This window comes from Prinia subflava, chromosome 1 (assembly GCF_021018805.1).
Source record: "Prinia subflava isolate CZ2003 ecotype Zambia chromosome 1, Cam_Psub_1.2, whole genome shotgun sequence".
NCBI lineage: Eukaryota > Metazoa > Chordata > Aves > Passeriformes > Cisticolidae > Prinia > Prinia subflava.
Genome location: NC_086247.1, coordinates 129,941,327 through 129,968,138, shown reverse-complemented (window position 1 = coordinate 129,968,138; position 26,812 = coordinate 129,941,327). Strand labels below are relative to the sequence as shown.

General features: G+C 38.2%; 1 protein-coding gene across 2 annotated transcripts in view; it reads left to right on the top strand.

Annotated features, from left to right (window-relative positions):
* LOC134558353 (probable acyl-CoA dehydrogenase 6) overlaps nt 1-26,812 on the top strand; it is a 79,625-nt gene that overhangs the window by 31,651 nt on the left and 21,162 nt on the right. For both annotated transcript variants that reach the window (XM_063412127.1, XM_063412118.1), the window contains exons 3-4: nt 18,877-19,006; nt 23,499-23,605. In XM_063412127.1, coding sequence (XP_063268197.1) covers nt 18,877-19,006; nt 23,499-23,605 — 237 coding nt within the window. The remainder of the gene's footprint in view (nt 1-18,876; nt 19,007-23,498; nt 23,606-26,812) is intronic.

Here is a 26,812-nt window from a genome sequence, read left to right as displayed (position 1 = left end):
TCTTTAAACTGATGAACAGTTTTTATTTTGCCATAATTTTAAAGGGTGAAATAATTGTATTGCTTGTGGTACACAGTATTTTTCTGGGGCTCTTTCCTGACTAGATTTACAGATATGGGAGTCTGTGCAGGAGGTCTCGTTTTTCAGAGGTTCAGCATCCTGAAGTAGACATACTGCTAGTTGGAGATGCTCAGTTGTTAATCAGCAAGTGAAATTTCAGTGAAGCATTACAAACTCTTTAAGTTTTCCATTCCTACTTCTGGGCAGATGGGTATTACTGTAAGCTTGCAATAAATATGTCATACTGAAATTTGTAAACTGGCTAGATTGATTGAAGTGAGGAAGCTTGCTCATGCTTCATAACTCTTATGGTTTTGTGTAAACGTTTCTTAAGCAGTCTCAAATTTTCCTATGGAACATACACCTGAGTCTCTTTGTTACTTCAGTAAAGACGCAGAGGCTCAGATCTCACTCTTAGAGGAATAAAAGGGATTTTTTTTGTTTTGTTTTGGTTTTGTTTTTTTTGTTGTTGTTGGTTTTTTTTTACATTTTCCAAAACAATGCTGTCCATTTTTCCTGCTGGTACCTTGATTCTCACCTGAGACTTTAGTCTTGCATCTTGCTGAGTGTTTGGACATGACTTGTTAGTAGCAGATTTGCAGGTGTAGAAGCATTGCTGTGGTGTTCAAATCCTGCCCAGATCGTTGTTTTCCCTCAGACCTGCAACCCTACCAGGTAGCAAAAGGTGTGGATGGCAGAGCAGAGAGCCTGTCTGAGAAACCACCACGCAGCTGTGGGGTCTGGTCATGCAGCGAAGTACAAATGTGACTTTTCTGTCCATCCTTTGGTCAATGGCAGCAGGAACCCTGCTCCTGCCTGGTTAAAGTCAGGACAGCAGTAACTGATAGGAAAATACCAGCAAGATTTATTTCTGTGTGTTTACAGCTGTTGCTGGTGCAGTGGCAATAGGCATTCCAAATGAATTGCTGCAGGTGCCCTGCATTTTCAGAGACCATCAGCTGCTGTAAATCACAGTCATGCACTGTGGCTTTCATTGTTTGTTCTTCACACTGACATCAAAACCGTGCCTGCTTTCATGCTTGTCTCCCAGCCTCCCATTGCAGGAGGGAATAAAGGAGCAGTGCTGCCTCCTGAAACACACAGGAGATGAAGTGTACCTATTTTCATGAGAATGTTCATGAGGAGCTGCAGACTGAACAACTTGAGTCTGTAGTAGTAAGGATGACTACAGTTTCTGTCACCTTTCATATTTGGATGACAGTAAGATGACTTACTCAAGGTAAAATTGGATCTCCATGCACTTGCTTCCTCTAAATCCCAAGCAGCAATTGAGAATATTCTTAAGTAAGGTATCTTTTACTCCATTATCTATAATTAATGCAGTATACATTATTGGCTAGGAAAGCTGTGGTTAATTTGTTTAAAACTGTAGAAACAACAGAGCCCTTTTCCTGGCACATGGCATGTCTAGTGGCAATTACAAAACCAACCACACAAAAAATAACTTAGATCTGCTTTTAATTTTTTAACTCACTTTAGTTCCCTATGATATTTTTTCCCAAATATAAAATACTGAAAAAATACTATTTTATATGTTGCTGCAGACAAGTAACATATTTTATCTAGTTTAATTTGGTCTGGGTCTTGATTTATTTTTTTTTAGCCATTTGTTCATCAGCTAGAAAGACATTTTTGAGAGCTCTTGTTTGACTGTTGGAATAACTTCACTGTGATGCCGGAATGCTTCTGCCAATAAAAGAACTAAGGTCAGTAAGTAGCACTGAACCATGGTCTGCTGTCAGAATGTTGCAGTTATCCTTTATGTTTGAGCAGAATTTGATCCCATTCTTTGTTTTCCTGTTTCTCTTTGCTACGAGGCTGCTTTTCTTTCTGCATCTGTTTAACATTTGTGTTGCAGAGGTCATCACTATAATTACCAGTGAAAGCTCAAAAAAGGGAGAATCAATCTTTTCTGTTTCAGGGAATTTTCATCTACAACTCTTAGGACAAAAACTAAATTAACTGCGTATTTTTCTAACACTGAGGACAGGTTTGGAATGGAAGCTATTAGCTGGGCATGTCTTGGCCTGAAAGTTTTTGGCAAACTAATGAGGTCAAGGAAGAAATTAAGAAAGCTCAAAAGCATTGATCTGTAGGAACAATTTAGGAGTTCTCTAGTTCAGCTATGGAGTGATTAGAGTCATATGATTAAAGTGTAAGTGTCTGGCATGAAGAAGGAAATTAGGATCTGTTTATGACAGTGGGAGAAAATGATAAATATAGGCTGAAAAACTGCCAGCAAATGAAATGCTGAGATTATCACTTTTCACCAAAATTGGAAACCTTACTGGTGAAGACATACCAGTTGTATTGATGGAGAAGATATGCAGCTGGGACTCAGTCTTCTTGGACTTTCTGTAGAGGTTCTTGGCTTTCTTTCTCATTTCCTCAGGTCTTTAATCATCCTAAAGAGCATCTTTATAGATAAGACAGATATAAATAGGTATCTTTTCAGTGAATAGTGCAAGAGTATGAATAATGAAAAAAAATCAGGTTGGTATTGCTAATAGGCAATTTGTCTTCAGAATCTCTATACATTTGTTCAGAAAAGCTGTTTATTAAACAATTTCAAGCACACTTACAAGTTTGTTTTCTATTAGCAAACAGGCAAAAAGACAATTTCTGACTGCAAATTATTTGCTATACACATTTCAATCACATATATATTTATTTTATAAAAAGTTTTGCTCTATTTCTGTGTAATAAACCTGGCTTATATCATCATTGAAAATAGTGGAAAATGTTAAGTCATTTATCATGCTAATGAGAAAATAATTTCAACTGTAAACAGAAAAAGATAAGTAAGAAAACCATCAGTCTTCAGTTTTCATGCTGCTCCCTCTAGCTTGTTTAGTCACATTGAAGTTACAGAGTGTATGGCATGGAAAGAATTCTAAAGCAAATTTTGGGGAACAAACCATCAAAATTGCTGTCATTTTGTTCATATCTTTTGTTATTCTCCCATATAAAAGACCCAGATGGAGTATTCAACAGACCCATATGGAACTCCTAATTGAGTTTGGGTGTGGGACAGGAGGTTTTCCTACACATCTAATTTGGTGTCGCATTATTCAGAGAGCCCTGTTGGGATTGGTGGCACTTGTGTTAAAGAGTGTGTAAAGTGGCCGTTAAAATTAGAAAAAAAGGTAGCTTTAAAGTGGAAGCATACTTTTGTGCCACAAAGGTTCTTAAAGAGCTGGTGTAAATTTTACAAATTGATTTTGCAAAGTATCCTTCTAATAATTAAAAGTGGGGACTCACTGTGTTGTGCAGGGAGATAGCATAACCAGTGAAGAACACTGTAGTATGATTTAAAACAATCTGCCACTTTTTAGTACCGGTTATTTTGCAACTCTTCAGGCACTTGTGATTGTGTGGCTGAGGAATGGGGAAACAAACAGCCAGAGACAAAATATGCTTAGGCTGGAATAACAGCAGAGCTGCTGGCAGCACCACAGCCATGGCTGCTCCAGGAGCTGGAGATTCTCCTGCTGATGTCTGCTTGCAGATGGGCTCACACTTAGGGATACTCTGTTATCTTCAGTCCTCACAGTGGAACAAGGAAAATGAGAGTCCTCTCTGGTAAAAGGCACAAACCTTTACCTTTGTCTGTTTGGGGCTGCAGTCTCTGTAGAGCTGAGAGCCCTCACCCAGATGTTAGGTTTCTCCTGTACGTGCCCATTTCCCTGGAGGCCACCCTTATACCGGACAAGATTATGGGATGGCAATAAAAAACCTTGGTCTGTTAAAGCTGAGTTCCTCTGAGTGGTGGAGCTGAGTTGTTTCTCCAGTCTCTACCTGCCTCTGAAGAAGCTTTTTCTTACTATGTGCTTTTTCCTTAGGAGGAATCTCCAGTTAAAGCACATACCAAGTTGGTTATGAGGATTCATATTTCCTTCCATCCCTTACTTCATTGAATTAGGTTTAAAAATAAAATACTTTTATTCCTAAACTTCCTTCTCCTTTGTTTTTTGCAATGGTGAGCATCACTCTCCCCAGATGTCTGCCTTCCTTTCCACATGTTTCCCTGAAATTGTTCCTCTATTGTGCTCCTTGTTAATTAATTATACTATTCTGAGCTTCAGGGTTTCTTTTTTTTCTCCTTTGGCTTCTTTGAGACTGTGATAAAATCCCGTAACTTGTGTATCAAGAGACTTAGTCATTATACTTCTGTTAGTTATCTTGCAGCATCTACTTTGTCATGGAGACCAAAAACATCTTTACAATAGTAAATTGCAGGCAATGCACTATTTCTAAATTACTTTGTCCTTGTACACCATCCTCCTCCATGTCTTTTACTAGTTTCGTGAATCCTGCTGTCATCATTAGGGGAAAAAAATTTTCATTTTTTTAGTAAGTAGTAAGGCATTTTAAAAGAAAGTTCATAGTACAATACCAGGGCTTTATTGCCTCACTGGCCATTTATTTTGAAGACATATAAAATGCCTCTGTGCTTGTGCAAGGAGATAAGAAAATGAAGCTAGATGAATGGGTAAATGAAAGATAAGAAGTCCAACTGTGTGGCCTCTCTCTTCCTTAGCAGGAAAGGCCTGATAGCAGGCAGTGCCTTGTATCTCTAAGTGAAATCTGACTATCAAGAAAAGGGGAGGCAGCAAGGCAGTGTGGGCAGCTGAGGGCTTTTTGCTTAGCAATTGGCAGAGCACAGCACTGTTTACAGCAGTTGAGAAACTTAGCAAGAGGTCAGATTAAAAAAAATATAAAGTGAGTCAACAGGGAAACATTAGGAATAATTAAATTCCAATATGATTAGTTTTTATATAACCTTGTTGCAGCACATTCTCCATTGCTGGCAAGCTAAACAAAGAGATTTCCTGATCCAGCTGTAAAATCTGTATGAATTTGGTTTGGATTCTTCCATCTTTTCTGTTTGTAATCAACAAAACAATCAGATCAATAATGCCCATTCATCTTGCTAAGATATTCCAAAAACATCCCAAATGTGGGATAAAGAAGAGAAATCTTCGTTAACACAAGAAACAGGACTGAATGAAGCACAGTGCCCAAAGCTGTATTTACACTGATAAAGACCTTTCATTGAGGAAGAAATTAGGGAGCAGTTTCATCCCAGGTTAGAATGGAAAACACAAACCAGAGAATGGAATTTCTCTGAAGACACATCTTAGCTCTGGAAAGTTGGCATGGAAGGGTCCACTGAGAGATGGAAAAACAAACAAAAATCATATCAAGATTTGTTGTTTGATTACTCAAGCATATTCCTCTTCAAATAAGAGTAACTAGTTTCCTATATGTCTTTGTTCCAAAAGGCATATTTCCACAGTAAATCCTGGTAGTTCTTCTCTTTTCTTTAAAGTTTTAGCCTAAAGTTTTCTGGAAGCTGACACGCTGCACACATCTTTCCAACTGCAGGGCAAGATTAAACAGAATTCCAACAGCACTAACCACTCCAACACAAAGTCAGGAGCAAGCCAAATCTCACAGAGTGAATTGCAATTAAATTGCAAGTGGAAGACGTTTTCCAGTGGTAAAACATTAGTGTGGGTGACCTCAGTCTGCAGCAGCAGAGCTTCCAAACAGCAATTTCCCTAAAATGGTAAAAGGTTGGGGTTTCTTTTGTGGGTTTTTTTGTTTCTTTCCATGGCAATACTTCTAACACGTAAGAAAAAGAAAAGTGCAACAGGAATATGTATCTAGTCTTTCATGTAAACCTTCTTAAAATGAAGAGAATAGTGACATGGTTTGGTTTGAAAATGTAATTGCTAAGGTCTGTCTTTTAGCATGCTATTTAGGTGACTTTGTATTTGCTGCATTTTTCATGTCTTGCTTTAGTTAATTGCTTTCAGTCCGTACTTTATCAGTGCCACTCCAAAATTTAGAAACCAGGATTAGCCACAATGTGAGAGGATTTCGAACAGGAAAAAATTCTTTATTGACACTTGGTGGTATAAGAAAAACAGAAGCTCAGTCGTTACAGTTATACCATGTTTGCATAAATGAGAGCAAAATAAATAAGCTCTTTTTTTTCCTTTGTTTCTGTTTTTGAGACAGAAGATGTGCATTAATCCATGTTTTACTTGTTTTGTGTCACCTGACTTGAAGTGATGAGGCTGTAGCCTAGAAGATGCTGTGATCTTTTCCAGAGAAAAAAACTTATCTTACTTCCCCCTCCCTTTTTTGTTGTTGTTGTGGTGGTGGTTGGTTGGTTTGGTTATTTTTAATGGAAAGAGAATTTCAGCTTTACAAGTGAGAAATTGTTCATGTAAGTTTTCATTGTTTCAATGATGTCTAGCATGGTCTTAAACCTTATTGCTAATTTAGTGTTCAGTATTCAATGAACAATGTATTTGTCCTTTCCTCAACTATTTTAACCATAGAATGAGAGTTGAGCATAAACTGATATCTTTGGTGTAGGCTTTCTCATTCTTTATGGTTCTGTATAATGATGTAGTTGGGAAAAAGGAGGCACAGTCACTGCTGCTTTGCTGCTTAATTTGCTGTTGCCAGAATCACTCAGTTTGGGACTACCTGATGCTGAGAGATGCTATGCACTGGATTAATCATAATGAGTTAGCAAATAGTTCTAGTTCTTAAGGAGGAAAAGGATTTTAATAATGCAGTGCTGAAAGGATGTGCAGTACCTTCAGCACTTGAAGCTTATAAGTTGTAATACATTTATTATAATTTTGTCTGAGACATTGCAGAAGCTTCAGAATGGGTCACATTACAGATGCTTATTGATCACTTTGTTTCTTCATCATCTAGCTCTGCGCTTCAGTCATGCAAACATTGATGCCAAAGCTGCTTTGCACCCTTGAACAGCTGACCTGGCTCTTGTGCAGTTTATAGAGACAGTCTGAGTCAGTGTGGGGTTGATGTCTCTGATGTCTCTGAACGGTACTCAGAGATGCCTGCAGTCCCAGCCACCTCCTGTGTCACATGCTGCCCATAAATGAGGAAACAAATCTAGCCCCGCACCTCTTTAGGGTGCCTCTGAAATACTGGAAAGCTTATCAGCAAGCTCTTTGGAGATGTTGTTTAACAGTAACAAGGAGGTGGTGGAAAATGCTTCACTGTCTGAACAGAAATGTCCAGGAGGTGACACAAAACAAAGGATTCATCAGCACTCTTAGTCAGTGTGGCTGTACAGTGAGCTGTCTAACTGTGATAAAAGGTGTCTATGGTAATAAAATCCTCTTCAGTTCCCTGGCTTACAGGCCTGTGCTGCCCACTGGGGTCTCACGGCCACAGAAACCTGCAGTGATAGATGGATGCAGGTCAAAGTGAGGCAAATAGTTTGTGACTATTGAGTATCCTTCTAAAGTAGTGCCTCTTATGAGATGGAAAATTATGTAACTCAAAAACATGACATCAAAAACATCAAAAGAGCCTTAATATATTAAAATAATTTTCTGTTTGTGTGTTTTGTTTCTGGAGATTCTTACACTCCTTGCCAATAAATTGCATGGGATTTTATTTTTTATTTCAGATGTTTCAGTTATTCATTTAGAAACAGTACACACAACACTGTATCAAACAAAATCACCTAGTGTCTGATGGATGGTTGCAAGTGCTTTAAAAATTCTTTGCAATTAGATGGATCTAATGAAAATTCTATCATACAAGACCAATTAAAAAAATTAGTAATCATACATAGTTTTGACAAAAGCTTTTTCCTGCATGAAAAGGCTACTTTTCTCTCCCCCATCATCCCCACTTATTGTCAACATGAGGATGTGTGGGAGAAATAGGGGAAGCATGATGACTCTGGAAAGTCTGTGTCCCTGGGAGGTGGAAGGTGGAGAGGGCCCCAGCCTCCCTGCTTGGTGTTTTGTGTTGCTTAAGTTTGGGGTTTTTGTTTGGGTTTTGCAGGGTTTTTGTTTGGTTGGTTGGGTTTTTGTTTTGTTTTTTGGCTTTTTCTTTTGCTTGCTCAGGGGTTTTTTTGTTTGGGTTTTTTTTGTTGTTTTGGTTTGGTTTTGGGGGTGTTTTTTGTGTGGTTTGTTTTGCTTTGCTTGTTTGTTTTAATCTGAAAAGAAAGTGTGTTATTGGCTAGATTATTGAGCCATGAAGACAATAATTCTGGTATTTGGCAGTACTGCTAAGATTATTTTTTAAATATCTCCTGGAACAATTTCTTAATTTCTATGAAGAATTTTTTTTTCCCTCAATAAAAATTGTTTTGCTTCTTTTATTTTAAAATATAAATATTTTAAATTTGGTTTCAGGAACATCCCACAACAATACAATACATGTGTTGATTTAATATAATTTGCCTTTCAAAATTTCTTGGAGAATGCAATGAAATTTAATTCCTTTACAAATCTACTATGTGACCACATAGTCAACATGCTATTGCCCTGAGAAGCACATTTATTGCTATGTAACTCTAGAGTGATACTTTGAAAACAACAATTTGAAATAAAATTTGTTTTATGGCTACTTATGAAAAAGTCAATTACTGAGATGAGTAGTGAACCCTTCTTGGGTTCCTGAATGGTCTGTAAATGGGTAATATTCACAAATGGGAGACATCTGACTTTAGTCTTAAGTGTTAAATAGCAAGTGGTGCAAATGCATCCTTACTGTAGACTTTAATTTGCTGTGGCTAAATCTGCATTCTATTTCCACTGTAAAAAATTACAGCTGAACTTTATAGCAAAAGGGTTCTTATACTACTGAGTGCTAATGAATTCTTAGGATCATTAATTATAATTCAGGCAGGATTGGGAATCAAGGAAGGTGACAGGAATATTCTGGGAAGGAGGTTTTGCTATTTTTCAGATCTCGTCTCAGTCTTCCACAGATGCCTTTAGCCAAGTCATTGTTCTCTTTTGCCCTAGGTTATTCTCTGGGTGTGTTATGGACCTCAGCATGTCACCCTGGTAATTAGGCAGTTTGATGTGATTTTAATTGCAAACTGTATTATAATTTTATCTGGTCTGGAGCAGGGTGCTGTTATTCCCCATTGGAACAACCTGCTTTTCATTGGTTTGTGAGCTGATCTGTTACTGATTTCAGAATCAAATCTGTAAGAGGAAAAAGATAATTCTGATCAGTAATACTTTCTGGGAGGAGACAACATTGGGTGATGAAATGCTTCCAGAAATAATATAATACTCTGAGTAGAAGGTTCTTCTGAGGAAAATAATCTGGAGTGGGGAATTTTATTTGTGATATGCTTGCACTGTACTGAAAATCCTTTCGTTTTTGGCCAGTAGCACATACGAGGCACACCCTCCAATGTCAGCATAAATAAAAATAGCAGTGTAGTGTATTTCACACGGCAGATTGCAGTTCAGATTAGAATCCTGTTGTGTCAGCTCTTCTGCAGACAGAGAGGACTAATTTGTTTCATGATATGGTCTGGCTGATGAATCTTAAGGACAAGGATGCACACAGAATCATAGGCAAAAATGAGAACTGAGCCAGATATTTTTAGCTCTAGAACATAGTTGAAAATGTTTATCCACACTCCTTAAACCAAATAAAGGTTGTCAATGAAATTTTTTCTCCATTAAAATTATCAAGAACAGAGAAAGCATGGAAATGTATCAGTTTTACTGAAATACTGACTTTATTGGAGAAAATGATGGGAGCAGCATTGTTCTGATGTTGCAAAAATGCTTTCATTTTTTTCACAGAAGTGGTTTTTATTTTGATATTTCCTTTGTGTATCTTTAGAAAAACCAAAGTCACCTGACAGAAGCATACAATTTAATGTTATAAAAGTACTCATATTTTTTCCTTTTTATTTGAATTTTGTTCCCACTTTGAGATCAAACCCATTGCCTTTCTTGGAAAACTGCAAATTTGGGGTTTGTCTCCAAGAGCTCACCACAATCCATTGCTAAGATCTAGAAATACTCTTTTATTGCTTTGCTTTTGCTGACAGAAAGCAGTTTCAAAACCAGTCAGGTTCCTCAACAATCTCAAATACAGAAGATGGGCTCCTTTGGTTTCTGCTGTACTTGGGAACTGAAAGCTCTGGAGATGCTGCAGCAGCACGATGGGCTGTCCCACAGAGTGACGGGTTGGGAGCTGCCGGAGACGAGGAGCTGTGGAACTGCTGGTCCCAGCTCTGCCCACGCTGAAGGCTGGGTCTGTGTGCAGATGCAGATATGGCCAGCTGAAGAGAATTTATAAACAAAGAAATTACCCAATGACAGAGGTGTGCTCCTAGCTGCAGCATTACTTGATAGATGTCTCTTTAATAATCTGTTGCCCGTGGCTGTGCTGGGACTGTGTTGAGCTGCAGTGTGGCCAGCATTCTAGGATGGCATGTTACGTTTTTCTCAGTATCTGAGCCAACATCTCAAGGACTTAAGAACTCAGCCACTGGAAATTAATTTAGTCCTTTAGGTCTGTGCTGATCAGAAATTCCTGTGAAAACTTCCTGCAGTGCACTTCTGTTCCAAGTTTGGTGCTGCTGAACTAAAACCCCTGTGCTGGCCAGGTCAGCTCAGAGCATGTCCAACATTTATTTCATTATTCACTGCACACATGCTGAAATCCTCTTTTAAAAAAAGTTATTGAAGATTAACATTTTTCAAGTTTCTCCTCCCATGCCCAAAATTTCAATTCTCAAATTATAATTCTATTTGTAGACTGGAATTTTTGGAAAGCACAGTCTAGTAAAATTTATGTCTTTGGGTGTGACATATTAAGTGTCTAAAGTTTTTCATGTCAGACAAATGTGAATTTCCAACAAGCTATTTATTAGCTTGGACTGGAATAAAAGATCTTGTAGGGAAGAAAATTAAACATAGCTTTTAGCTGATAAATATTTAGCCTTTGTATTAAATCTTAGCATAGAAATTTTAATAAGTAGCAAATGTAATAAATCTCTAATCCTTAAATCACCTAGTATTGCTTCTCAGTTTAATTATTTATTTATTGGAACTCAAAAGAAACAGAATGATGTTTTTAATATTGGCTGTATACCCTGATACCTTAAAGAAATGAAAATAATTGGATGCCTTAAAGGAATGAAAGCAGTAAGTCTGCTTTTTGCTCATAGAGTGCTACAAACGTGAGTACTGTCATTCCTTTTCATCCAGCCATTAAACATTCCTTACAGATGTACATAGTTGTATTCAGTCCTATTACTCATCTCTTCTCTCTGTTGTGCTTAAACTGGGGTAGGTTCTTTGAGGTATCTGTCAGTTACCCATTGATAAGTCAATGCCCATTTTCTTTTCCTGTTGACCTATGGATGGTTGAATGTCTGCACAATACTGTCTATTCCTTATAGTTATTATCTACTTGCACAAAACTGCATGTTCCTTACAGTTAGTATCTACTTGTTCATTCACACTTAAGATCCTACTGGAAGAAAATTTGCTGTGATGCGGAGTAACGTGAACTTTTTGTAGGAGTTTGTGGCAGTTCATGTAAGAGGACAAGTCCTGAACAGAGGCACCAGCAGCACATAAAGGTGACATGCCTGCTTCATCCTTGTACAGGGACTAATTAGTACCTGTTCAGCATGAACAAATACATTTCAATACAGCTGAGCACCTGTTCAGACATTTTCTTGGGGGCACATTTTACATGGGGCTGACAGATGCTGAGGATGCATTTTGGTGCCCCTGAGGGCTGATGTACGGTTGTGTCAGGAGGACTGCAGTGGACACACGTGGTGTTGAAGGATTTGATGCAGTGGTGGCCTGATCATCAGAAGGGTGGCCACCTTTAAGCTGAAGAGAGCCAACATTCACTGCTGCATGTGCCTGACTCAGAGAATCCATGAGCAAAGTTCAAGATCACAGCAGGTGGCTGTGCAGGTGACTGGTAGCACTGTGTGTGCTCCATGTACGTAAGGAGGTTGGCAGCTGCTGCTGGTTGACTGATCTCAAGCAGCAGGCAGGTTGCAAAGGTGATATCCTTGAAACACATTCTATGATTTCTTTATGAGCTTGCCCAAAGAGAAGCCCGATGAGAAGTAACATGGCTTTTCCACTGAAGCTCAGGAAGGGTGACATTCAGCCTTTATACTTCTTGACTTCAGTTTTCTATGTCTTCGGTGTTTATTTAATTTCCTTTATACTTCTTGACTTCATTTTTCTATGTGTTTGGTGTCTATTTCATTTTCTTTATGCTGTGGCATTTAGTTTGACTGACATTTTAAAATGTAGAGTAATTGAGATCTGTGCTCTTTAACCTTAAAGAAAAAGCTGTAAGAGGGTCTAACTATTTCAATTAAATTCCAATTTCTTTGGAACAGATGTTGGATCAGAGCTGAGTGGGGGGAAAATAAGCTCCATTTAAAACTCTGGGCAAAATACAACTGAGGAGTCTGTGACCAGGGATTGCTTAAAGTTTTTCTCTGACTTGGAGCTGATGCAATATCTGGTGCCTGGGGCTGTGTGCATTTTGGACCTACTTTTTCCTCTTTTCTCTTTCAGCTACTGCATCTTTTACACTGGTAAGTTTCTTATATTGCCATTTTATTCTATTGTACTGGGCAGCTTAGCTTTTCCTTCCCCATAACATTGTGCACAATTTTGGGGCTTTGTGTGACATTGTTTTTGGAGCTCTGATAACCTTCAAAGTTTTATGCAGATGTGATTACTGACGCAATGTCAGTGGGTGATTCTGCTTAACCACTTAGAAAATGAAGAAAACTTGCACATTTTTGAGGGATGTTTTAGAAATCAGAGGGTAGCAAGTGCAGGTGTTGTCAACTTGGTGATCTAGAATATAGTGCTCTGGCTTTTTAAAGTGTCCTATATAGCTCTGAACCCTTTTGAAGTGTGTCCATGCTGTCCCTAGCTGGGACCAGGTCTGTGTGGTGCATTTATGTGCTCAGTGGCAGGCACTGCCAAGTTCCTCTGTGGTATTTTGTGGCGGTGTTATAGGAAAGTTTTTACCTTTACACTGTGTGAGAAGTTTCTCATTTATTTTGCAGTGTAGGTCTGTCTTAATCTAAAACAGTCCTAGATAGACCCAATCACCTGATTTGTCTCAGTAAATTCAGTTTCTGTGGTGGCAACTGTTCTTCTGCAGCAACTTCTGCAGCAAAAAGGAACAGAATACACTGCAGAATAAAGGACTTTTGCAGGAACACATATTTTTCATTGTTAATTGCTCTTGGGACTGTACTTGTGCTGCTAACCATACGTGCTTGAAAAATAATGAGAAACCAATCCATATTTTTCCTTTTCCAAGGGCTACTGGATCATGAGTGATGCTAAAAGTTTGTCCTTACCGAGGACAAGCAAGACTTAGTAAGTCCTTACCTGTCCTGAAATTTTTGGATAAAGTAGTATCTGTGAGAGAGCAAGCACTGAAGGTGATCACAATCTTTCTAGGATCAACCAAACAAAATCATGAAGCACTATAATTTTTCCTGGTTTGGGACAAACTTTCGTTCAGACTGAGGGAGTTTGGTGTCTCTTACTAAGGTAATCTGTTAAAATGAACCTTGCATCTGTTACAAGGGTCTATTTGTGTCTGGAGGTTTTTTCTGGGTGTTCTATTTTGTTTTGTTTTGATTTTTTTGTGAATTGATCTGGGCGGGGCAGGGGGTGAATAGCCAAAAAATACGTGTCATAATCTCAACAAAAGTGGACTCAAAGTGTTTCTGTTACATTTATTGAGAGGTTTTTTCCTCTACACCCAGCCAGAAGCAAATAACCAAGAGGGCAGGAGGTGTTTTCTGAACTTCATCAGTCTCAACTTTTCAGAATGGGTTTATGGGAAATTGAACAAGACAGAGAGTACATCCGTGGTAATTCTTTAAATTCCTTCAATATAAAGCAGAGGAAAGAAATTATGATATGGATTTCTGTACTGTCCTTCCTGATGACATTTGCAGTTACGTAGCTTCAAGGTTCTTTGTACTTCTCTGGAGCTGAAATTCCTGAACAAAATTTATGACAGGTGAATAAGGTTTGAACACTTAAATTTTGCTTCTGTTGATTTAAAATTGTAGGCTGTAATGAAAACTGGCAAATAGCTTTGTCATCCTTGTGTCAAATATGGTCTGTCAGACCTATCTTCAAACTGGGATTCTATTCATGCTTTATTTGTCTTTCTAGTCACCCAAAATGAGAGTACATACTTGTTTTTTTTCTTGCACTGAGGCAGATGCCAATAGTAGAGGTGATACTGAGTGATTTTCTTTGGTGTAGATACACTTCATCGAAACTTTGGAAACCATGTAAACAAACAAGATAAAATATATAAGCATTTCAAATGGTGTTTTGGATACAGCTGCATTGTGTTATCACCATTCCTTTATCCAGGCTCACTTACATTCTTAGTTCACTCTGAGGAACACCTGTTTCACCTTGCCTCAATTCGGTTACTGACCCTTTTCACCACAGATATTGTCACTCTCACTAACAGCTACTGGATGGGGTTCAGAAGCAAATTCCAAATATAGACACTTGTAAACTCCTACCAATTTTTGATTAGAGACTTCAAGCCTGTCTCATCATGGAACAGAGTCATATTTGAACAGGGATCTTGAACAAGTGGCAAGAAATGCTCTGGTCTTCACAAAAGTGAAAGGATTATATGAAAGACTTCAGCTTCTCATTTGCCTTTATGAGTCCTTTTTCATAGATTTTTCTCTGCCTTTGATCTTCTCAGCAGTGTTCTGTGTTACTTTTTGTTGCAACTGGAGATCATATCTTGCTCTTTTATTTGTAGTTTTGGACATCTTCTGTGCTGTCTGTCCTATAGTCAGAAAGAAAACTCCTGATACCCTAAGTTGTCAGATTTAGTAGAATGTACACTTGCGTCTCTTAAAAACAATGTTTTTTAAGATTCTCTGTGTTCAACTCCACTGCCTCAGTCTATAAACATGACATGTAAAAATTTCCTGCTCAGTGTAAAATAAGAACCTTTTGTGGGTTGGGAGTCTTGAAATAATGCAGTAGTGGTGATTAGTAGAAAAGCAGAGACCAATTTTAAAGGAATAGATTAATATATTGACCATGGTGTGGTGGGTTCACCTTGGCCAGCCACTAACTCACTCCCCCTCTTCAACAGGACAGGGGAGAAAAGACAGTGCCAAGGCCTGGCTGCCGAGGAAAGTGAGGGAGACTGGTCACCAGTTACCACCATGGTAAAAAAGCAGGCTTGGCTGAGGGAAAATAATTTTAATTTCCTGCCAATAAAGTAGGTTTGTGTAGTGAGAAGCAAAATCAAATAAAAACAAGATGTTCTACCATCCTCTTCCCCCTCTTCCCCTTCTTCCCAAGTTCAGCTTCAGTTCTTCACTCCTGACTCACCTACCTCACTCCCCACCCCAAGTGGCGCAGCAGGATGGGGATGGGAGGTTGTAGTCAGTCCATGGCACATCCTCTCTGCTATTTCTTCCTCCTCACACTTTTTCCTTCCTGCAGCTTGGGTCCTGCCCATGGGCTGCAGTGCAGAATCATTATTTATTCACATGTTTCTGTACTCTCTGCTTTGGGCCTTATATTTCAGTTGCTTTGTAAAAGAACCTGAGATCCGAGAATGGATAAGATATTGTGTTAGGCCATTTAACAGCTGGAAGTTGTGCTATTATCAACAAACTGTAACAATTTGAATATAGCTGAGTTGCCTCTTTCTATTTGTTTTCAATTATAAAAGCAATAGTGCATTAGACTTTCTGCCTAGTTTAATCTACTTTGTGCTTTGTTCTTTTAATTTTCTTGCAAATTAAAAATGGTAATGTAGCCAAACAATTCTCTAAAGGTCCCTCATCTCATTTTAAAGTAAAATGAAATATTTACCCCAGAAATGTTTGACATGTGAATATTTAAATATAGTTTGTTATTCTTGATGTGGAATTTTTTTGGTGTGGGTGTTTTCCTGTTTATTTTTTGAGGATTTTTTTAATGTTTGTGTGTGTGTTTGTTTGTATGTTTTGTAACGCAATCAAATCTGGAATTGATTTGGTTTCTTTCATTATGTATTTTTCATCAAAAATTTCACCAAAATTTTCACTTCTGTGTTAGGCATGGTGTTTGCTCTTCTGAATTAAAATTTGATTGACCTATTAGCATTACATCATAATACAGACACTTCCAGGAAGTGGTGTTTGTTGATAAGACTGGCAAATACAAATCTACTACCACCAATATATTGCCTTTTTTGCTATAAGAGTTTTTCCAAAAAGCATAAGTTCTGTTCCAAATAAAAAAATTGAACATTAATTCCATAAAACTTTTACCATTGTGACTGAAGCAGATGGAAATAAGAATAGCTTGGTGGTTTTGTCTCAGATTAAGAACTGAGTCCCATGACATGCAGGGAAATGTGCTCGGGCCAGCTCCAAAATCTCTGGCTGGAGTGCTGGCAGTGGGTTCCACTAGGAACTGAGGAAAAAAGGGAAATTTCTTTGGTGCTTGTAGCCATCACTGCCTGCTAATGCTATGTGTGACAGCACTGGCAGCCTGGCTCGGGGTGGAGGGCCACTTCTCCAAAGAGATTGGACACAACTGTGCTTAGCCCTGGCCTGACTTACCTGAATTACCAGGATTTAACAGCACAGACTGCACTGGCAAATCTGCACCTTGCTCAAGTATTCAGGGCTCAAAATGTCATTCCCTATCATTGTCCATCAAATCACATTTCTCCATGAAACTTCAGCTTCTTGGCTCCTGGAACAGAACTGATGAAAGCTTAAGTGTGGTCTGATTCATGGTTTTACCATTTACTTCTGCCCTTCCTGCCTCCATCTGTGGTTGTGTCATGCATTATCTATCCCCAGATTATAAAATCTTGGGATTTTGTCATCTCCATGCCTGGCTTCCTGCTCTACCTCCAGCTCCCAATGCTTCGTTCTGCTGCTTTACTCCCTTTGGTCAGAAATTCTTTCATTGTTATCCCTCTAAAAGTTGGCCTTTTGCAATATTTTATTTTTAAAGTGTGCTGCTTAGTAATTTATCTCAAATGGGAGCAAGAAGAGTGTGTTATGTGGTAGTATACAATGGATTGTGGTATGGACAAAGAATGTCTCTAAGCTGTGCACTTGGATAAAGTAGCCCTTCTTTGGGTCAGTTTTGTGCTTAGCATTCCTCCTGGGAAGTTACTTTGGATAAATCAAGAAACTAAGGCTTTGATCTGTGAAATTCAAGTGAAAGATGGGAAAATAAATGCCAGGCAGACAAAACTAAAGATAAAATCAGTAATAACAGTAGTTTGGGAATAAAAGTACTGACTAATTTAAAATAAAAAAAATAAAATTCTAATGAAAAGAACTTGTGAGGTGCCAAAACGGAGGTTATCTATTATAATTCTGCTATAAATCCATAACAAATTAACAAAATCTCTCTCATGCAAGATGCCTTTAAATAGTCTTGCCCATACATTCCCTACTTCTCCTCAGAGCATTTATTTATTGATGGGGGTGTGTGAAGGCAAGAAAATTAGATTATCTGTTCTGTTAAAGACATTTCCATATTGCTGTTGTTTCATTGTACTGCTTAAGCTCCAAGTAAGAACTTTTATTTTGTGTATATTTTTAAGAAACATTCTTTTCAAGCAAAAGTTTGGAAAAGAAGCCGTTTTTTAAATTCTGACAGTCTAGATGATTCAGTATGACCTAAGGAGAAATGTGTTTTGGAAACCAAACTTTATGCTTAGTGTTTCCTATTGTGTTTTCCTTTCAGCTGAGAAAGGATGCACAAAGATAGTTTCTGTGGGTTTAGGAAACAGATGATAGCATGCAAAGCCCCATGTTTATATGCACTGTGGTGTTTTGACCTTTATTTAATGGTGTTTTTTTAAAACTTCAGAGCAGGTCAGTGGAGGGGTGTACTCAGTGTTTGAGGTCAGCAAGTGAAAATGGAAGAGGGTCATCTGCCCCTTATTGTGTGTGAGAGGGGTGAGGATTTTTATCTATTAATTTGAAATTTTCTTAGCTGGTCTTCAAAGGAGCTAAAAAAAAAAAAAAGCAACATTATCTAATCAAAGCTGCTCGTCAACTAATGACATCAAGCAGTAACCTTAACCTTCACTTTCTCACCATATTTCCTTTGGACTGTAAGCTATTCAATACTAAAAATTACCTCATCCATCATAGCAATGTAGCCTTTTTCTGTGCTTCACTATGTAGTTGGTTTATCAGCGCTGGGCATGGGAATGAGATGAAGAATAATTGAATTCTTTAATTGAATTTGCAGATTGGACTGTGGTGGGGAGAGGGGGAGCAATGGGCTGTGCTGGCACCAGGCCAGGAGCCCAGGTTGTCAGCTCCCTGTGAGCCAAGAGTGCCTTAATCACTGCATGGAGCAGGTGCCAGGGTGTGGAATAAACGTGTTCAGTACTGTAGTTGTGTCTAACATGAATTTTGAGCTACAGCAATAATTTGGAATGGAAACATGACCCGCATGTGGTCAGGCTCCGTGCTGACTTGACTGCTGTGTCTGAGAAAGTTGACTGCATTGTGTGATGAGAGTGGGTGTCAGGTGTTATCATGGGGAAATAAAAGCACTTATTACCTTGTGGTGTGATTTGTTCATATGACCTTGCTGTTGGAAAGAATAATTTTGCCTTCTGGTATCATTTTCAACAGCATGTCACTTCTTCCTGCTGTTTCCAGTAAAAGTAATGAGGCTACTTAGGATATTCAGAGGTGACCTGACATGCACATAGATAATTAGAGCAGGTGTCATCCTCAATTCAATTCTCAGTGTTGTAGAAAATAATGTGGTATTGCTTTTGTGAACAGGAAGCTGGTAATTGTCAAATACTTAAAAATTAGCAGTTAAATTGCAGTTGGCAAGTCCTTGCAGTAGCAACATCTTTTGTTGTTGTTGTTTTTCTTGTTGCTTATGCCAGTCTAGAATATGAGAATCATAGATTTGTTTTTTTCCTCAGAATATGGCGGCATGGGTTTGGACTTCTCCTATAACATTGCAGTGGCAGAAGAGCTGGGCAGTATCCGTTGTGGAGGTATTCCCATGGCTATTGGAGTGCAAGCTGGCATGGCTACCCCTGCTCTCACAAGGTAATTTTCAGAAAGTTTGGTTTAGCCTAAAACTCAATTCTCATGAGCAGAAAAAAACAATGCTGTGTAGATTCACTTCAGTAATGCCTGAGGAAAGAACCTACTCCCTACTTCTCTCAGATAGTTTGTTTTAGGGAAGAAAATACTTTTTCTTTTTTTTTTTAAACCCTAGAGTTATATTAATTATATGTTAAAACATAAACCTTGTTGAGTAGTAGATGATAAGTTTACAAACACAGAATTTGGATGCCACAACCAATTAAAAAAAAAACTAATTCCAAAATCCAATTTATTCATGTTTGTCTTTTTTCTTATTATCCCAGTTAAGTAGTACTAAGGATGCATTTAGTTGTAATGATTAGGATCAGTCTAATTCAACTTTATAATTTCCTTGCTCTTTTTCCAGCTTTACAAGGTGTCAGTCCTAAACTTGTAGCACATATATCATGCTTCCTAAATGTGCCCATTCTAGACAATTCATCATTTTTCTTTTTCTGATCAGCTATGTCAGTGTTCCCATTTTAATCATTTACTATCATTCAGGCTCCTGCATTTTCATAATCTGATTTGTTGGGTTTTTTCCTCCCTCAATAAAAGTGACAGTTGCCAACTTCTTCATGTAGTAGTTTTGCAGGTATTCTGTGTCATAACAGCAGTTCCTAAAACTAGATGGGGCAGCTGGCTGATCCAGAATTTTGCCTCTGGAATATGGACACACCTAAAATTCTGGAAGATGAGGGTGGGAATTAAATTCTAATAATTACGTTGTAATCAGGAATTTCTCTGCACTAAACAGATATACAAGAAGGGATGTTTTACTCAGAAGAACATTTTAGGGATTTTTTGGTAGTTTTCAGGGGATTGTTGACTTTTTTCCTGAAAATGACTGTAAATCTACTGTAGAGTCTGGAATATAAGCTCTATTTCTTGACATCTGCTTATCCTGCTGTATGTGGGACTTCAGAGGTCTCATCTACAACAATTTTTTCTTAAAGTTTTCTTCTCCTTTGTGTAATGCACCAAAATCTTGCTAAAAGCATGGAGTTCAGTCTGTTGCAACAGTGGTTCAGCTATAGTCCAACTGAGAATAAGAATAGTATTTTATAAGACTTCAGACAGTACTACCTTGCCCCCGTGACAGCCTTTTATTTAAAGAAAATCTGTGGGTAAAAGAAAATGGAATTTTATTCCATTGCAGCATTTTTGCCTCCTGTTTCTCTGTTCTGCTGTAGTAAAACAGTGCAGTTATGCATATTTGTGCTAGTGAAATCCTACAGTGGAAGTTCTTGGAAAATAAGAGTGAAATTGTTGTTAATTTGATGAAATCCTTAATTGGATTTGTATCTGCATTACTGAATTTTTCCTCCACTGCTGAGCCGATTCCACTGGCTATTTATACAGTACAATGCCCCCCACACACAGGTAAAAGTGAAACTTGGTAATGGAAAGAGAAAGCTGGTTGCTACAGGAAATTTTGCCTGCGTGCATCTTTACCTCATGCTGTGTAGTGGGAGGGCCAACTGCTTGTCCTGGGTCATGGATGGGCATCCATGTCCTGGATGGTTTCTTTAAAAGTCTCTGTGCACTGTGGGGATTCTAAACATGCTTTTAGAGATAAGGCATGCTTTGCATCTTGACTGTGCATTGTTGCACAAATCAAACAATAATGTGGGAATCAACCATCAACCCCTAAAAGCCTCTGTAGCTCTTTGCTGGCTTTCGTGACTTTGTGCTTTGTTCAGCATTCATCCAGCACATACTGAGTGTACCCACAAACTAACTCCATGAATGTGATTCCTGTAATCCCCTAAGTGAAGCACTAGGACTTCCTAAATTTAAGAACTAAATGCAAAATGCTTTGTCAGCAGTGATCTGACCTTTGATGGTACGGAACCTAACTTCCTGCCAGGTCTTTCAAAGGCATTCAGATATAATACTTCCCTTGCTTGCTTACATATGGAGGGAGAAAGCAGCTCCCAGCTGAGGCAGTGAATGATATGCATTTCCCAGAGCTTATAGACAAACCTGCAGGGTGTCACATCTGTAGTGATACCAGATCAGTTTAGAGATGCTCATCTCAGCAGTAGGCAGTGAACTTTACTTTTTTTTTTGTTTGCCTGTTGTTTATAGGCAAATAGTAAGGATCATGAAGATTATTTAGTGGGAAGAGAGTGCTTTTCTATGTCATCACTGATTCTTTCTCCATCCTTGTTAACAGCATAGCTGTGAACTGATATCAAAAAAGTTAGTTTTACCATCTGATTTATTGTTTGCTATAAAGGAGAGAAGCTGCAGCTCACAATTAGAACATATAAACAGAGCTGTGTGGATCACAGAAGTGTTACATCTGTGTTTTGCCATGGTTTTACTTTTCTTTTACCCTCTAATTACAAGATTGTATTCCACTGAAATTTTAATCTTTGTTTTCATTACATTCCACCAATGTTAGTCATAATGTATGGAGTAAAAGAGGATGAACCACTTTTCATGCAAAGCAGTGTGTCAGAATCTCACCCTTGGGGCTTTTTTATTACACAGGTTCCACAGGATTCATTGACTATAGACTTGTGTGTGTGTATGGATACCAAATGCATAGAAATATATTTTATAGTGATGCTAAGGCTGCACAGTTAAACACAGAGGAAACTATCCTCTAGGGCATGGCCCCAGGTGGAAAGCAGACATGGTCGAGTCTGTCTCGAGCCAGAGTATGACCTCCTCAAAACCAGTTTTCTAATTCTGGAGCTGTTAAACTGGGAAGAAGTGGTGTTGCATTTGTGAAAACCTGAGATTTTTCTGGGATACCTTTCAGATGGGTAGAATTTTACAGAAGTGACATATTTCTAACACAAAAACTAGCAGCTGAGCAAGAAGCTGCCTGTCTCCTGCTGGGCACAGAGCCCCACCATGTTCCGAAGATAGTGTATCCCAACTTTTTTTTGATTGCAAAAGAACTTCTATAGACACATTTTTGGAAAGAACTGAACTGTTTCCTGGAACTCAAAACAAAGAAAGACATTAAACCAATAATATTATGCTAAGCAAAGTTCTTGCTGTGAAAATCCTTTGTTGAAATGCTAAAGGTTAGCATAGGTTTCAAGCATCAGAAGGCATTGCCAAAAATCACCACTATCTGCTTTCATAATCTGATTTTCCATGTTGTTGGTTGGGTTGTTTGGTTTTTTGTTTTATGTTGGTTTTTTTTTGACAAATGAATGTGCAGGTGGCCATACTTGATCAGGCCCCAAGGAAAATTAAAAAACAAAGTATGTTGCCTAACAGCCATGGGAACTTTGTTCCAGTATGCTGGAGGAAGGAGTAGGCACTCCAGACTTGCTTCTTGTCTTGATTTGGGATTGCTGCTGTGATTTTTCAGCAGGGACAGGACTAGGAATTGAGCTCCTTGTAGAAGTGTCTGCCAGATCCCAGTCTGTTCTCTGGCTACCCCATGTCCTTTGTGCCAGGGTTGGTTGGAGGGAATGACTTAGTCTTACCTTGAATGGCACTGCTCCTGTGGAAGTGCTGGGACAATGTTTTAGAAGGAGAGCCCAGGGAGCCTGAGGAGGTGAGTGGTGATGATGACCTGAGAAGCCTCACAACAAAGAAGAGGCTGAGGAGAAACTTGAGTTTATGGATTCCTGGACACATAAGATATTTCATGACCCAAGGAATTTTTCAGTCGCACAAGAAAGGTTCTTTGAGAGCTAAACTGTGAACTGACCATTCACACTGCAAGAAGAAATCAGTGAATGTTAATTAGGACAAAATCAAGCATGAAATGAGATATAGCATATTTTGAATGGATACAGTCTTCTAAACAATGGGAAAATAGCATGAGCCTCTTAATTGAACTTAAACACAGCCAAGTGAAATTTTTGTGTTAAAATATCACCAACAGTTTGCTGTTTCCCTTTTTATTTTTGTGGACATAAAAGAACAGCCGAGAAGAAGCATTAATGGACTTTACTGTGTGATTTCAATGCAGATGTGAAATATAAATAATTTAAATACAAATATTTGCAGATGGTGGCCATCACATGTCAAAACTTTTCAGTCACCACTAAAGTCTGGCAAAGAGATGGCACAAAATTCAGAAGATAAACAGAGAGCAGGTCCTCCATCATGGCTGGCTGCAGAGTGGTGCAGGAGCATTGAGGGGAATCCTCAGGGGTTAGGTTTATTTAGACCTGGAACTTTTAAAGCAACAGTCATAAAGAGAGGTTTTGGGCATCTAGACCACACATTTCTGTGGGAGTAAGATGCCTGAATACTTTTTAAAATTTCTTTGAAATGATTGTGACTGCACTTCCAGTGAAGACTCTGAATCACAGCTTTGGAGGGTATCTAGTCTATCTTTTGGCTCTGGGACAGCTTTTACTTGTCATAGGAAAATTGATCACTGTGTGTGTAGAACAAAATTTGTAACTAACTTCTGAGGAAAATTACCTTCGTAAGGTTTTAATATCCTTTCTTTTTCATTATGTTGTTGCAGGTTTGGTTCTGATGAGTTGAAAAGACAGTTCCTTGTACCAACTATAGCTGGTGATTTTGTGGCTTGCTTGGGAATCAGTGAAGCTGGAGCTGGGTCAGATGTCGCAAGTAAGTTAACATAGCAAACTGCCAGTTTTAGACAGCCTATGTTTTAATGGAAAGAATCTGTTTTTACTGACCCTTCGCTTTACCCTCTTCTTTGTAAGAAACAAAAGGAAGGAAAGTCTGATGTGGTGAGGGCAAAAAGTAACATTCCAGGAACCTAACATGTATTTCTCATGTACCCAAAACCAATCTATTTTAACATATTTGTCAGGTGAATCAATGGAGTAACCTTGTATAGGCTGAGCACAACAGATTAATGCAGCTTTTATGCTGGCCCCAGTTTTCTTCTAGTGTTGTCCTGCTCTGTCCAGGCTCACCACTGGCAGGAGCACTCCAGCACCTCACCAGATGCACAGCCACCATCAGTCATGCAACTCCAGATGCCCATGAGAGGGGACATAACCTCTTCAGCTGTGCTAGAACTTGACAAAGACCTCTCCACTGAATGGAGCAAACTACACAGCCACTCTGCTCTGAAAGTGATGGCATCACTTTCACAATGATTTCCTCTTGTTCATCCTTACCTCATCTAAGCCCCTCCTGTAATTCCTATGAAGCAAAAAAATCTCTCAGCTGGTGGTTGCCTTATTTAGAGCTACTGAAGAATTTGCAATGTCAGATCTGTTATCTTTATGATTTAGTTACTTTGCATGCAACTGTTTTTCTTGGTTTAGTGCAAGTATATGTTTAGAAACCAGGACAAATGAAACTGTTATTCTGAAGTGCCTGAGGCAGTAGAAAATTTGAAAAATTAAATCAAAACAGATACGGTAGGAAAAGTCTCCTTTGATGATGAATTGTGGACTTCACAGAAAAGGGAATGATAAGTGGCCACTTTTAGAGGTTTAGTTGTTGGACAGAATGTGGCGATGTTGAACACGGGTTCTTACAAATTACAGAGACATCTTCCTACAGACAAACTTACCACGTATGACAAACATATTTTATCTGAGGAGTCCTATATCCATCTCCATGACCAAACTCCTGTTGTTTTTTCAAGGCAAATAGATAAACATCCAGTGCTTGAGCAAGAGTGTAGTAAGTGGATTTCAAGAACATTAATATGGATAATGAAATAATAGGACTAAATCTTTCTGCATAATTTATTGCTGTTTTCCTTTCTGGACTAATTGAATTTATTCAAAAGAAAAATGCCATAATTTTAGTAGACTTGTTAATTAAATGGTACTTATTAATAATACTTAATAATTACAAATAACAAATTTTAAAATATTAAATTTCAATGTTATTTAAACTTACATTATTGCTTGTTATAATTTAAAGATTATTAAGATGTAAATAATAAATCTCATAATAGTAGTAATTTATTTATTTATTAAAGTAATTATAAATTTGAATTTTGCTAATGTAAGAAATACAACATCATCTATTTTTAAAAATGCCTCTCTAGTTTAATTAGATGATTATCAGAAAATTCTAAATAGGAACTTTTTTTTTGGATGCAATGTTCCAGATAATAAGTAACATAAGTATTCCTTCAGCAGCATCTTGTTTATCAGCTAGTTAAAGGGGTACGATACACTTAGATTAAGGCATTTAAAAACCAATTTGGAATCAAAGGCAATTATCTAATGAACTTATGCTGCAGCTTGGAGACACACTGCAGGATGAAATGAAAATACTTTTTCCCCTGTCCTGGAAGATTTGCTCCCTGATATAAATGCCAAATCCAGCTTACAGTGCTTCTGAAGGGCATTTAAATGGACAACTTAGGTATGAGCAACAACAGCTCGTGTTCTGGGTTGCACCAGTTTGCACCATCTCCAGGTGGACCAGCTGTGAAGTAGACTGAGCTGTGTCAAACTGCACTTGGGGCTCCCTTGTGTTGCTCCTGCTGTTGGGATGCTTGTCTCTAAGAGAAGGGACATAGCCTCAGTTCACGTGTGGAGGTTGGGGATGTGCTTCTGTCATGTGAGCCAGTATATTTTAAACAGACACAGAGTAAGATTGACACACAGTAAGGTATCTCTAAAATTTTTTCCTGCAGTTGCAAAATTACTGAAGATGATTTGAACACAGAAGACAAAAACAATGTTTACATGAGAATTGAAACTTGCCTCAAACTAATTTGTTCAGAATTCAACAGAACAAAAAGGACTGTGTATATTAGTCTAATACAACATTCATGTCAGTTTGAAGGAACACCTGTCTGCTTTCAAGTGTAGTTGTTCCATATTGTCCAAGGTAGTGACTGCACCAAAACTAGCACAGAATTGGCTTGAGAAGAAAACAGAACAGTACAGATGGTACAGAGAGTGTCTTTAATTTCAGGATTCTGGTACTACAAAGCATAAACATTTGTGTCTGTTTGAATTATATTGTCTTATTCTATCTCACTCTGATTCCACAATTTATAGAGTGTAGTCTGTGGGGACATCATGGAAAACATGTCCTCTTTCTTCATGTCCAGGTATCTGCAGCTAGTAACACTGTTCATGTCTACTTCTTTATCATAAATATCTTGCTCCATTTTGTCTCAGTGGAATCCAGCCTTTCTGCTTTTCTGGGTTGAGGTTGTCCTTTCTGAGCATAAAACCCCAGAATTTCACATAGTGTCTATAGTGGAAACAAATACATTTCCAGCCCTAGTGGAAGTATTACTCTCCAATGCATGATGTGACACAATACGTTGCAGACTTGTGAATCCTGTCATTAACTGTGGATTGTCTTCCACAGTCACCACTTTGCTATTAAAACATTGCAGGACTTAGCAATCACTTTTATTACTTTGTGTCTGAGTACTTGTACTTGCCATGTTGAATTCCTTTCTTGCTGGGCTATACTTCAGTTGTCTGTTGGTGATGTCTCTCAAGTTTGTGTCACAAACAAATTTAATTAGTTAGATTATTATTATTTTATTAGATTGTTATTATTAATAATTAATATTATTTATCATTAATAATAATTATTAATAATAATAATATCATTTAAAAGATAATTTATGTAAATATTCAGTAAGTTTTGTCCAGAGGCTGATATCCGAGGAGGGGCTTAACTAGTATCCCCCTGCACATCAGAACTTCCTCTTTTAATGTAACCTGATGCAATTTCTGCTTTGCCAAGTTCCTTACGCACACTTCCACTTTTGTCCTAATTCTCATCTTTTCAAATTTTAACTCATAGTTACCTAGTAGTGTCAATTTCACTTGCTTGGGTCGGATAGGATTTTTCTCTAGAAAATCCAATTTC